This window comes from Coenobita brevimanus, chromosome 17, assembly GCF_032717465.1.
Source record: "Coenobita brevimanus isolate Jiangsu-jjx chromosome 17, ASM3271746v2, whole genome shotgun sequence".
NCBI classification, from domain to species: domain Eukaryota; kingdom Metazoa; phylum Arthropoda; class Malacostraca; order Decapoda; family Coenobitidae; genus Coenobita; species Coenobita brevimanus.
In genome coordinates, this window is record NC_136970.1 from 4,307,405 (window position 1) to 4,321,670 (window position 14,266).

At 42.2% G+C, this 14,266-nt stretch overlaps 1 protein-coding gene across 1 annotated transcript in view; it reads right to left on the bottom strand.

Moving 5' to 3' along the window:
* LOC145391231 (acyl-CoA-binding domain-containing protein 5-like) overlaps positions 1-14,266 on the bottom strand; it is a 92,133-nt gene that overhangs the window by 56,196 nt on the left and 21,671 nt on the right. Inside the window, exon 2 of the mRNA XM_080265907.1 lies at positions 10,193-10,536. Within this exon, the coding sequence (XP_080122033.1) occupies positions 10,193-10,253 (61 nt within the window). The 5' untranslated portion in view covers positions 10,254-10,536. The remainder of the gene's footprint in view (positions 1-10,192; positions 10,537-14,266) is intronic.

Consider the following 14,266-nt stretch of genomic DNA (forward strand, 5'->3'; position numbering starts at 1 on the left):
CCGCCTCACACACTGCGCCTATCTCTTCTGTGAATATCTTACATACGTCTTCCACCCCTTCCATCTGCTCTAGCTCATACCTTCCCAATCTTTCTTCCACTATGCTCTTATACTCTGTCATTTTCTCACTATCTTGCAATTTCTCCACTCTTCTCACAGAAGCTGCTTCCTCCTGTCTTCCCCTTCGCCTCCTCAACCACTTTCTTTGCATCTTTACCTTGGCCATCACTAAGTGATGGTCCGAGACTCCATTCCCCCACCCTCTCCACACTCTTGCATCCAACACTTGTCTTCTCATTCGCTCATCCACACACACGTAGTCTATCATTGCCTTTCGTTCAACAAGTTCACCATCCATCCTCCTCATTACTCTCCATGTATACCGGTGGATCATCTTATGACGAAAGTAGGTGTTGGCTATTGCCAACCCCTTACCAGCACAGATGTCCACCAAAGCACTACCATTCCCATCTACGTCAGCTGGCACACCCCACTGACCAACCACTCCATCCACTCGTACATTCCCAACTTTGCCATTCATGTCTCCAATCAACAGCACTCTCTCGCTCCTCTCAAACTTGTCCATACATGCTTCTACTCTCGCCCAAAACTCATCTTTCACTCTTGCCACTCGATCCTCTGTTGGAGCATACACACATACAATCGCCCATGCTTGTATACCTACTTTCATCCTCACCCATACAATCCTTGCACCCACTGTTCCATACTCTCTTATATTCTCCTTCCACTTCTTGCTTATCATCAGACATACTCCCTCTCTTGCCCTCTCATTCTCACTGACACCCGCACATATACCTACACCATATTCCCATTCTCTCACCCATTCACCTTTCCATTTAGTTTCAGTCAATCCACATATATCCACTTTTGCATCCTCAAGCACCTGAACAATCTCTCTCTCTTTCACTTCATCATTCACTCCTCTCACATTCCAAGTTCCCACCCTAAGAATGTCCTTTGTCCGTTCCTTAGCTGTATCTATCTATCTATATATGTGTGTGTGTGTGTGTGTGTGTATATTATATATTGTTCCATTTCTAAAGGCTCCAGCATGCTTGCATGCATCAGCCTTGGTCACCTAATTGAGGCTCTCCATGCTGCTCGATCTCTAGCAGCCTCCCTATTCAGTCCCTTATCCCTGAGGTCACATTCAATGATGTCATCCCAGGTCTTTTTCAGTTTACCTATTGCAACCTTACCCCTAATGTCAACATTTCTCACCTTCTGCATCCAACTGTCATCCCCCATCCTCTCCACACGCCCAAAGCACCTCACTCTACCCCTCCTCATCACATCATCAATACACTCCAGTCCCATCCTACCTCTTAACTCTTCCATCATAAACCTTGCCACACCAGGTCTTGCACTCAAGGATGCACTGCACATTCACCTATTCATTCTCATTTCTGTACATATGAGCCTGCAAATATCCTTTTCCTTCGCTGCCCAGGTCTCACTACCATACAGCATTACACTCCTACAACATGATGCATACAAAGATCCTTTAGCACAGAGGGACAGCCCTCTATAACAATGCTGCTCAGCTGTTGCTGTGTCAACCAATCACGTCTTGTGTTTACACATAGTCAGCCAACTGTGTACCAGAATGACTGTTGCAGATACGCTCGTAACAGATATGAACAAACACGTATGACTTTAGGGTTAGTGGACTTAACCCGTTAACTGCTCTATACAGCCTGGGCTGTTCCGAGTGCGACTGCTCAATACAGCCCTGGCTGCGCAGGTGAATTTCGAATATAGTGCCATGGTGACCAAGGCTGACCCAGGCAAGCATGTTTGAACCTTCAAAACCGAAACCAAAAAAGAAAAAGAAAATGAAAACCATACATTCCAATAGGGAATCAGACACTTCAATGTTCATCCATGGCTTTACCAAGGTAAATATTGAGCTAATATTTTGTTACTATATACTTTGGCATGTATTCTCTCAATTCCTAAGACAAAATTTGGCCTTTGGGAAATTTCATTTTTACCCCTATGTCTGCGCACCACGGACACCTCCAAAAAACCGCAATGCGCAGGTAACGGGTTAAAGTTAGTGGAAATACATTTAGTGGAAACACTAATCAGCTAACGAAAAAGCTGTTTTCACAAATTAGTGGTTGGCGGAGCTGTGCTCACCCCTGATGGGGGGGGGGGGAATACTGAGGGAGTTTAGGAACATTTTTATACCTAAGCAACTGGTTATATCAGTGCCATAGCATGAAGGTAGCCCTCTCCAGCACCACTGGAGAACATGGAAAGACAGAATGAAGGAGTGGAGGTAGGTGGTGGCTTGGAACTGTGTGAATGACAGTGATGATATAGGCTGGAACTGTTATTGTGCAGCCCCCTTGGATGAAATCTGTAATTACATGTCTTGCAGTAAATCACTGGAAAAATACGCAGGCATGGCTATGACAGGCAAACTCTGGGCCCTCTTCTGCCCCAAACCCAATGGGATAATAAGTGATTGGCTGTTACTTTTTTTTTTTCTCCAGCATGAAAGAATAAAGCTGAGCAATTTAAAAATAAGAAACTCTGAAACAGTAATGCCACTCACGGATTAGTGAGGCTGGTCACTCTAATCTTAAATGTCAAGACCAACTTGCCTAGCCCCATGTTCCTATGTTCCTCTTGGGGCAACACAGGATTAAATAATGATGCTGATGATGATATGTGACACCAAAGGAAGGAATGGAGAAAGGAGGATGGAGACAGCAAAATTGATGGCTACAAACAATGTAACCTGGAGACACTTTTATGTCATGGCCATGCCCTGTGGAGGCAGTTCCCTGGATGGGCAAATGCGCAAAACAGGTAGACATAAAGATAACATTGGTATTGGTTTCAGACATCACAAAGGGCTACTTTATTTTATCATAATTCAGATTTAAACAAAAAAGTATATGGTAAAGGATGGAAGGAATGCGAGTATAAGTGGCTGGGGAATGGCCGGGAGGAGGAGGGAGGTGAGAAGACATGAAGAAATCAGTAGGATAGAAGCTGTGGAAGCAATGAAGAAAGTCAAATTGGGGAAAGCCCCAGGAATTGATGGAGTGTGTGGTGAAATGCTGAAGTATGGGGGAGAGATAGTAGTACTCGTAGAATGGATGTGGAAGATGTGCAGATTGGCCTGGGAGGAGGGCAGAGTCCCGTAGGACTGGAAGTCAGGTATAATTATTCTCTTGTACAAAGGAAAAGGGGAAAACGAAGTGTGTGGTAATCATAGGGGCATTTGTCTTCTTAGTGTAATAGGAAAAGTGTATGGTAGGATACTTACTGACAAGAACAGAGGAATTAGTTGGAGAAGAACATGGAGGATTTAGGAAGGGGAGAGGTTGTGTAGATCAGACATTCATTCTTAGATCTTTAGTGGAAAAGTTTCTAGAGAGGGGAAAGAAGTTGTATGCAGCTTTCATGGATTTGGAGAAAGCATATGACAGGGTGGATAGACAAGGATTGTGGAAAGTATTAAGAATATATAGAGTAGATGGGAAGTTGCTGATTGCTGTGAAGAGTATGTATGATGGTGCTAAGGCTGCAGTGCGTGTGGATGGTGAACTGAGTGAATATTTCTCTTTGAAGGTTGGGTTGAAACAGGGATGTGTCATGTCTCCATGGTTGTTCAATCTGTACATGGATGGGGTAATAAAGAGGTACAAGGTAGGGCAGTGGATGTTGGAGTGGCACTTGTGGGAGAGGGTAGTGTTTGGAAACTCCCTGTACTATTGTTTGCAGATGATACTGTGTTGTTGAGTGAAGACGAAGGGGAGCTGCAAGGCTTAGTGGATGAGTCTGGGAGAGTGTGTAAGAAACGGAATCTAAAGGTGAATGCAGGGAAGAGTAAAGTGATGGTCTTTGAGAGAGGTGAAGTCCGTGAATGTACAGTGAGGTTGGATTGTGAGGAAATGGAAAATGTGAGTATGTTTAAGTACTTGGGTAGTGTGATGAGTAAGGATGGAAGTTTGGAGGGTGAAGTGCTTGAAAGGGTACAACAAGGAAGAAAGGTTGCTGGTTCTTTGAATGCAGTGATAAGAAACAGGGAAGTGAGCATGGAAGTGAAAAAGTTACTACATGACAGTATTGTGATACCAACTCTAACGTATGGAAGTGAAACTTGGACGTTGTTGGAAGGACACAAGTCAAGAGGGAGAGCAGTGGAAATGAATTATTTAAAAGGAGCCTGTGGAGTCACATGGAGAGACAGGCTGACAAATAAGGATATAAAGGAGCGTTGTGGTGTGGATGTGGATGCGATAGGAAGCATTAGGAGGAACACACTCAGGTGGTTTGGCCATGTGGAGAGGATGGAGGGTGAGAGACTGACGAGGAGAGAGCATGTGAGTGAGGTGGAGGCCAAGGATGAGATGGAGGGATGGGGTGGAGAGGTATATGAGAGAGGGGGGTGTGAGTTGGGAGTAGTGCAGTGAAATGGTGGGGGACAGGGCGACGTGGAGGCGATTTGTTTGTGGCCACCCCGTACGGGACTGAGGCGTCTGGCAATAGATAGATAGATAGATATGGTACTGTATAAGTATTTGGAGTAAATATAACCACATCCACCTTCAAAACTAACCCAAATGCTTATTATACCCTTTTCACCATCCAATCTTTATTCATTTTCTCTGTAAGTGACTACCATCAATCTGACTACATCTTCCTAACTTCTTCATACCAGTACTTTCATAACAACATCTGGCATATCTATCCTACAATAATGTCAGCAGTCACTTTGATTATCTTTACTTTTGCCATCCATCCATGCATCATCCAATCCTATGTCACCCCATGAGGAGCATAGGAACTCGGGGCTAGGCAAGTTGGTCCTGACATTTAAGATGAGAGTGACCAGCCTCACTCATCCCTGAATGGCATAATGTGAGTAATAAACCCCAACCAGCCTTTGGATATAAACCTACACAGGCTCAATCCGACTGAAGCACTTTAATTACCCACTAAACCACCAGGAGCCATAATTTGATTATATGGTTACCACCCAGCGTAGTACTGTAATTGGTTTCCTGATGTTCAGGAAACCATTTGGCTTGTCATTCAGTGCAGAGTCACCCACAGGCAGAAGGAAGAGGAAAGAATGAAAGAAAGACAGAAGCAGGAGTGTAAAGTCACCTGTAGGCAGAAGGAAGAGGAATGAATGAAAGAAAGAAAGACAGAAGAAGAAGGAAGGCAGGAAAGGGTAGACACCCAAAGCAGCACCACATCAAGTGAGTGGATGGTGGCACCCCCACCTACCATAAAGGCAAAGAGGCATAATTATAGCCTTCTTCCACTCCACTGATACAGCTCCAATCGTGCAGACATTCTGGGATCTTTCCCACAGATTTCTATGCCGGTCTCTACACTACACATTTTCATATCCGTATACACCTCATCCACATTTGCTGCCTTCCCATTCTTCAACCTCTGCACAGTATACATTTCAATATTGTACACCACCAACTGTGGTTAAGCCTTTATGTATGTACTGGATGTTTATCACCTGCTTTGTTGTCTATTTACTTATCTATCAGTGTCAATAACACCTTAACCCAAGCACCAACAAGGTTTGGTGAGATCAGCAAAAGAACATCAATGTGTTCAAAAACAGATTTGATGAAAGTGGATATGGAGACAGGCCATTACAAGCTTAGTTCAAATCCAGTATATCACTACCACCCCCCCCCTACTCTCTCTCTCTCTCTTCTCTCTCCTGTATGTTCAACTCAGTACCATTCATAAACATTCACTTGTACACCTATGCCCCACAGCCAAAAGTTCTTGCACTGACACCTTCACCTTATCCTAGTCTTACAACCAAATCCCAAACACTGTGAAGGCAGTCATTATCATCACCACCACTGCACACCACCCAAAATCAAAGTCTTATCCCTGACCTTCACAGTGTATGATGAAACCCCCACCCCCCCAATTCTTGGTATCTCAAAATGATTTACTTAAACTTAGGAAACTTTTTGCAGTGAAGGAGTTGTAGGCAACTTCCATTAGTCGTTTCAGTACACTGATGTATTACTTATTTTTACCATGCTACCAGCTGTCAATTACTGTTCAGCTCAGCAGAGATATCTCTATCAGGGTTGGCATGATTAAATCAAGTGATTTAAAACATGTTTTACATCAGCAATTGTTGACACATTAAACATGTCATAAATGTCAAAAATGCACAATTTCACAAGCAGTTTTATTTATTTACTCATTTATTTTGCTTGATGACAGTTTTGCAGGGTAAATTGATCAAGATGCACTAAACACAGCACAACAGCTGCATACTCTTATTGCCTCTTCCACAGGGGCTAAGTGAATCTTTTCAACATCCGGTCTTGTCTATACAAATGTGCGAAATGTTCTTGGAAATGAAAAAGCTAGAAAGTTGGTCACTATTTTCAAACATCTACAGTAAACTAATGAATTTAGTAAAGTACAGTGAAGTATATAATGAACTAAAGAGAGTTCATTGTAATACAGAGATATAGCAGTTATGATTGTACAGTTACTGGGAGAAAAATGGCTCACTGATAAGATAATTATGAAATGTATCAAGAATTAAGAAAAAATTATAGTACCATAGATATAATGCTTATTTCTTTCTTTTTAAGATCTTCAAGAACAGCAGTTGATAATTTTATTTTATAAGTTTAATTTTATTTTAGTTTTAAAAATGAATTGGAAATTATACATTAAGATAAATTTGGCAGCACTATACTGTATATTAATTTACTTGATTATGCTCCATCGTATCAGGAAGCTCCATCATATCAGGAATAATATCTTATTTCATTTTATCTTCTAAGGAGCAGCCACTTGAACTAATAAATGTAGTAAATTCTTTCATTTCATCCTCTCAGACTGTGGTGAATTCTTGGTCTTTTAAACAAAAACTCAATCCATTTCAGTTGTATTCTCCTTATCTGACATTTATACTGTAGCTATGGTATTGTGGGACAGTGTGAAATAGAGCTTTATGTATTGGCACCATTACTTGTAATGGTTTTTCCAATGTACATAATTTGATTTTTATTTCTGTAAATTTGTGGCTTTATAAATTTGTGACATTTATGATGTTTATGACATGGCATTTATGACACGATTTAAATCAATGCCTTGTCATAAATCATTTATGACACACTATTTCCAACCCTGATCTCTAACCACATCTCAAAATGGATTTTAACCAAATCTCAGCATGGATTTTCACCCAAACACTTGATCACCACACACCTATAACACAGCACATTTCCCATTCAACAAAATTACGGACATAAACATGTAAGATAGGTTTATGTTTCAAGATTACTAATGCTAACATGTATAGGTTCTGACACCTGAAGGCAGCTCTCCATGTGTTGCAACCTTGGGCCATTTCCCTTCTCAGCCCCCTAATCCAGTGGTCTTTGTGCTGGACCTTACTCCAAATCCTTGGTTAGCCTCTAAGCACACTTTCCTCAACATTCACACCTGTGTCTATTCCCACCCAGTCATCCTCCTCCCTCTTCTCGACAAGATGACTAACAAACTTCAGGCAGACAAGCCCAAATACCAAACCAAAACCAAAGATTCAGAATAGGAATACTTCCAAATGGTATGTGTCCCACAGGACTCACATCTCTCACCCACAATTCTCAGCTTTTACCTCTACGACCTACTCACTCAACCCTTCTGTATCAATCCTGTCCTATGCTGATGACATGGCAACAGTTTCACAACATTTCAAACTCATCATGCAGCAAATCACCTTCAACACTACTTACACTCACTCCCTACAACACCTGCTTACAAAAACAGACGAGTAATTTGCCAATACAGTATAATTAATCATTACTATTTTCACTCCAAAATGACATGTCTCAAACACTCCCAGGTCACCCTCTTTAACTGCAGTACAGTACTCACTATCCTCAGAAAGACAAAATACTTATTAAAATTCTTTGACTTACTTTGGATACACACACACACACACAACTTTCTCTCAACACACAAACAACTTCAATGCAAAGTCCTCTTGTACACTATATGCACTGAAAATACTCCCCCCACCCTCATATTACTTACAAACACAGAAGAAATTAAGAAACACAGAATGAAGCTCTCATATTTACAGGATACACCAGGTACACAGATCAAATGCACAGATCATATTCATCAATGAACAAGAGTACTCCCATTGAAGGACTACATTAAGATGAATGGCAAACCATTTATTGCTTCCACTTAGAACTGATCCCATCCGTGTAGCAGGCGACACCACCCTCCCCAACATATCGTACATATCATTTATAAAGGTTCCAACATGCTTGCATATGTCAGCCTTAGTCACCTAATGGCAGCTTTTCACAATGCTCGATTTCTGGCAGTCTCCCTATTCAGTTCCTTATCCCTGAGGTCACACTCTATGACCTAGTACCATGTCCTTTTCGGTCTGCCTCTCACAATCCTATCCCCAACATCCACACTTCTCACTTTTTGCACCCAACTGTCATCCTCCAAACCATCTCAATCAGCCTCTCCTCATCACAATACCAATACACTCGTCTCGTCCTTCCTCTCAACTGTTCAATCATAAACCTAGCCCTCCCAGGCCTTGCATTCAAGAACACACTCTACATCCATCTAATCACTGTCATATCTGTATGTCTGAGCCTATGAATATCCTCTACCTTTACTGTCCAGGTCTCATTACCATACAGCATTACACTCCTAACATATGTTGCACATAAAGATCCCTTAGCATGAAGGGAGAACCCTCTCAATGTCAGGAAAGGCAACTGCTTCCTGAACTTCCTCCAATCACTCACTACCCTAGCCATAGAGCTTGCTCCAGTCCCACCTCCAGCACATAACATGTCCTCCAAGTAACAAAACTCACACACACTCAAGAGACTCGCCAGCAAGATCATGCCTGACAATCTCTATATGCTCTCCCTGACAACACACAAAACCAGCATTATCTCACAGGCTACCTTTAATACCAATGCACCTCTTATGCACCCACTTATCACAAATGCTGCACAAAATGGAGTTGCTTCCCACACCCTTGTGGCAAACTGCACATGGCCACTCTCCTCCTCCTCTGACAGTACTGCCACCAGCCCTAGATATTATCAATATTGTTTTGTCCACATTTACTCTCAAACCCTTGTGCCCCACTCTGCCTCTCCACTTCCTAAATCTTTCCTCCACCCACCTTTCATTCTCTGCTATCAACACCAAGTTATCTGCATACAACTTAGTGCTAATCACAGTGCAGCGAATAAAAAGAAAAGACAATCAACTCTGTGCTACACACAATGCCCGGAAAATATCCCTCCTCATGTACACAACTGCTGTTGTTGTAATTCCACCATCATTTGAACGCGAATCTCATGGACTGCAGGCTGAAGCTGCCCATCATCAGTCAACCATTCTCCTTTTGGTGGAGAGGGAGGGAGACTGATGGATATTCATATTACCTAGCAGTGGAGAGCCAACTAGTTATATCAATGCTACCAAGGGAAAGTACCCAACCAAAATTTACACTAAACATAGCCACACCACAGCCATCCAAAAGCCTTCAGTCAAATAGTATTTTTCCTGTACTCCCATCTCAACTTCATCCTACAGCAACTGTTTTTCCCAAATAGACTAGGTTTCACCTAGCCATGATGTGGTCATCATCATTCTCTACTTAAGAAAAAACACAAAACAACTCACAAACATTCTACTCTGCTCTCACCGCAATGCAGACCCTCACACCACAACACATCTCAAGCAGCTATATTCTCATAACACAGATGAACTCTCAAGAAAAGATCTCTAGTACCTCTCATCTACAGTGGAATAAAGTATTTCCTAAAACCAATTGGACTCACATCCATATGAGCCTGAGGCAAAACAATAACACATCTAACAGTCACTGGCCTTAACTTCCACAGTATTTACATATTTCCTCCGACACACATACAACGTCTGTATCATCTTCTTCTTTCCTTCCTTTCTCCTGCCTCCCTTCCCACTTTTCCCTCACTTTATCCCTGCTAATTAAAAAAATGTTGAGGGTATAAAGTCATCTCTCAGATTATAATGCCTTGGAACTTCCGAGTATCACTCCCAGCCTCCATCCCACAAGTACTCCTTCACTCAATCTATAATTCTATGAACTATATACACTACAACTCACCATCTTTGGGCAGGCTGCGGATAATGTTGACTGCTGCCTGAAACTTTTCCTCCGTCGTCATGGCTACAATGATGGTCTGTGCTGCAATCTTACTAACGTTTGCAGTCGTCTCCTCAGAATGATGGCATCTACATGGCTGCTTCCTGGGTTCCAAGTGCCACTAATAAACCCTGTACTTTCCCTTAGCTTGTTTTTTCTTCCTGCACTGAGATTTTGATGATATCTTGCTGATATAGATGGTCACCCCTACATGGCTGCCTCTTCGGGTCCAATGGCCACTAATAAACTTTGTATTTTCCCTTAGCTTGTCCTCTCCTTTTGTTGTGTCATTTGGGACGCTCCACCTGTATTGTGGTGATATGGGAGATTAGATAACATTTCAAGATATTTTTCCTTGACTTGAGTGTCATTCACGTTACCTGGAAGATACTGGTAAAAGAAACTTAAACTTATCACATCACACCATACTTTGGACTGTTACCTCTCCAATGCATTAGGATTTTTTTTTTGACTTACAACTGAGCAATATTAGTTATTCCAATAAGAGAGGGAGAGAAAGGTGAAAGTTTACACCTAATGGCACTGATCACCATACAATCTTCTTTAGGCTATTATTTAACATGACAATGTAGTGACCCAATGCCTTTTTCATACTAACTATCTATCGATCTATTGCCAGATGCCTTAATCCCTTACAGGGTGGCCACAAGCAAATCGCCTCCACGTCGCCCTGTCCAACGCCATTTCACTGCCCTGCTCCCAATTCACACACCCCTCTCTCATATACCTCTCCACTCCATCTCTCCACCTCATCCTCGGCCTCCCTCTCCCTCTCCCCCTCTCCATCTCACTCACATACACTCTCCTCATCAGTCTCTCATCCTCCATCCTCTCCACATGGCCAAACCACCTCAGTGTGTTCCTCCTAATGCTTTCTATCACATCCACACCCACAATTCTCCTTTATATCCTCATTTGTCAGCCTCTCTCTCCATGTGACTCCACAGGCTCCTCTTAAATATCTTATTTCCACTGCTCTCACTCTTGACTTTTGTCCTTCCAACAATTCCCAAGTTTCACTTCCATAAGTTAGAGTTGGTATCACAATACTATCATATAGTAACTTTTTCACTTCCATGCTCACTTCCCTGTTCCTTATCACTGTTTTCAAGGAACCAGCAACCTTTCTTCCTTGTTGTACCCTCTCAAGCACTTCACCCTCCAAATTTCCATCCTTACTCATCACATTACCCAAGTACTTAAACGTATTCACATTTTCCATTTCCTCACCATCCAACCTCACTGTACATTCACTGACTTCACCTCTCTCAAAAACCATCACTTTACTCTTCCCTACAGTACATTCACCTTCAGATTCCATTTCTTACACACACCCAAACTCACCCACCAAGCCTTGCAGCTCCCCTTCTTCTTCACTCAACAACAGTGTATCATCTGCAAACAACAGTACAGAGAGTTTCCAAACACTGCCCTCTCTCATTAGGGCCACTCCAACATCCATTGCTCTACCTTGTATCTCTTTTATAACCCCACCCATGAACAGACTGAACAACCATGGAGACATGACACATCCCTGTTTCAACCCAACCTTCAAATAGAAAAACTCACTCAGTTCACCATACACACGCACAGCAGCTTTAATGCCATTATACATACTCTTCACAGCATTCAACAACTTCCCATCTGCTCCATCTATTCTTAATACATTCCACAATCCTTGTCTATCCACTCTGTCATATGCTTTCTCCAAAACCATGAAGGCCGCTTACAACTTCTTTCCCTTTTCTAGAAACTTTTCCACTAAAGATCTAAGAATGAATATCTAATCTACACAACCTCTTCCCTTCCTAAAGCCTCCCTGTTCTTCTCCAACTAATTCCTCTGTTACTTCCTAACTCTGACTATAAGTATCCTACCATACACTATTTCTATTACACTAAGAAGACAAATGGCCCTATGATTACCACACACTTCTTTTTCCCCTTTTCCTTTCTTTTATTTATTTATTTGTACAGGGGAATAATTATACCTGACTTCCAATCCTCCGGGACTCTACCTTCCTCCCAGGCCAATCTGCACATCTTCCACATCCATTCTACTACTATCTCTCCCCCATGCTTCAGCATTTCACCACACACTCCGTCAATTCCTGGGGCTTTCCCCATATTGACTTTATTGCTTCACCAACTTCTATCCTACTGATTTCTTCCTGTCTTCTCACCTCTCTCCTTCTCCCAGCCATTCCCCAGCCACTTATACTCACATTACTTCCATTCTCTATGTTCAACAATTCCTTAAACTGTTCTCTCCATCTGCTCACTTTTTCTCCCTTCTCCACTAGTAATCTACCATTTTTATCTTTCATTCCCCTACTAACTTCATTGCCACCATGTCTTACTCTCTTCACCTCTTTCCAGAACATTTTCTTACAGTCCCTCCACACTACACTTAAATTCCTTCCAAATTCCTCATCCACTCTCTTCTTACTCTCTCTTACTAATCTTTTCACCTCTCTCCTCCTTTCTACATATAACCCTCTCTTCCGCCTCTCAACTTCTTCCATGTCCCTATTTCTCATCCATTCATTGTATGCTTTCTTCTTATGTGCCACAGCCTGTCTCACCTCTTCATTCCACCATACTGTTCCTTCCACCCCCTTCCATCTTCTCTTCAACCCACACACTTCATCACATTCTGCACATATTTCTTCTGTGAATATCTTGCACACACCTTCCACGTCCCCCATCTGCTCCAATTCATTTTTACCCAATCATTCCTCCACTTCTCTCTTATATTCTACCATTTTCTCATCCTCCTGTAACCTTTCCACTCTTCTTGCAACTACTCCTTCCTCCAATCCTTCCCTTCTTCTATTTCTCCATCTTACTTGGGTCTTGATTCTGGCCAACACCAAGTAGTGGTCAGCAAGTCCACTCCCCCAACCTCTATAAGCTCTTGAATCCATTACACATCTTCGCACCCTTTCATCCACACAAACATAATCAATCATTGGTTCCTTTCATTCAGTTCACCACCCACCCTTCTCATCACTCGCCATGTATACCTGTGGATCATTTTGTGCCTAAAGAGGGTATTGGCTATCACCAACCCCCTCCTGGCACAAATGTCCACTAAAGCACTGCCATTCTCATCTATCTCAGCAGGAACCCCCCACTCACCAACTATTCCATCCAGCTTCACATTCCCTACTTTACCATTCATATCACCAATCAAAAACACTCTCATTCCTTCCAAACTTTTCCATGCACACTTCCACATTTGTCCAGAACTCTTCTCTCACTCTGCTTACATGATCTTTCGTTAACTTGACACATACACACACATAATTGCCCACATTGGTAGTCCAACTTTCAATCTTAACCACACAATCCTTGACCCAACTGATCCATACTCTCTTATGTTCTTCCATCTTTTACTCACAACAATACACCATCACATACTGTAATGTACTCTTCTTATACACTATAAAACACATCCCTTTCCTTCCTGTATTTTTTTATTGCTCTTCTTTTCAATTCAGGTGGATCTATGCTGAAAGAAAAGCCTAATTATTTCCTGTAATCCTGGAAACCATTTACATCATTGGGTGATAATCATATAACTAAAAAAAAACGAGATGGAGTGGAACGTACTATGGTGCCACTGTTAACTGGGTGAAGAAACACAAAGCTGGCATCCATCTAGGAAATCATCATCTAATCCTGTGTTGCCCAATGAGGAGCGCAGAAGCCCGGGGCTGGGCAAGTTGGTCCTGACATTTAAGATGAGAGTGACCAGCCTCACTCATCCCTACGTGCCAATATGTAAGCAATAAATCCCAACCACCCGTTGGATATAAACCTACAGAGACTCAGTCCAGCAGAAGCGCCTTAATTACCCACTAAAGCACCAGGTGCCATAGTTTGGCTATATGCTTACCATCCACCATAGTAAATGGTTTCCTGGTGTGCAGGAAACCATTTGGCTTGTCACTCAGTGTAGAGTCACCCACAGACAGAAGGAAGAGGAGAAAAATGAGGAAAGAAAGACAGA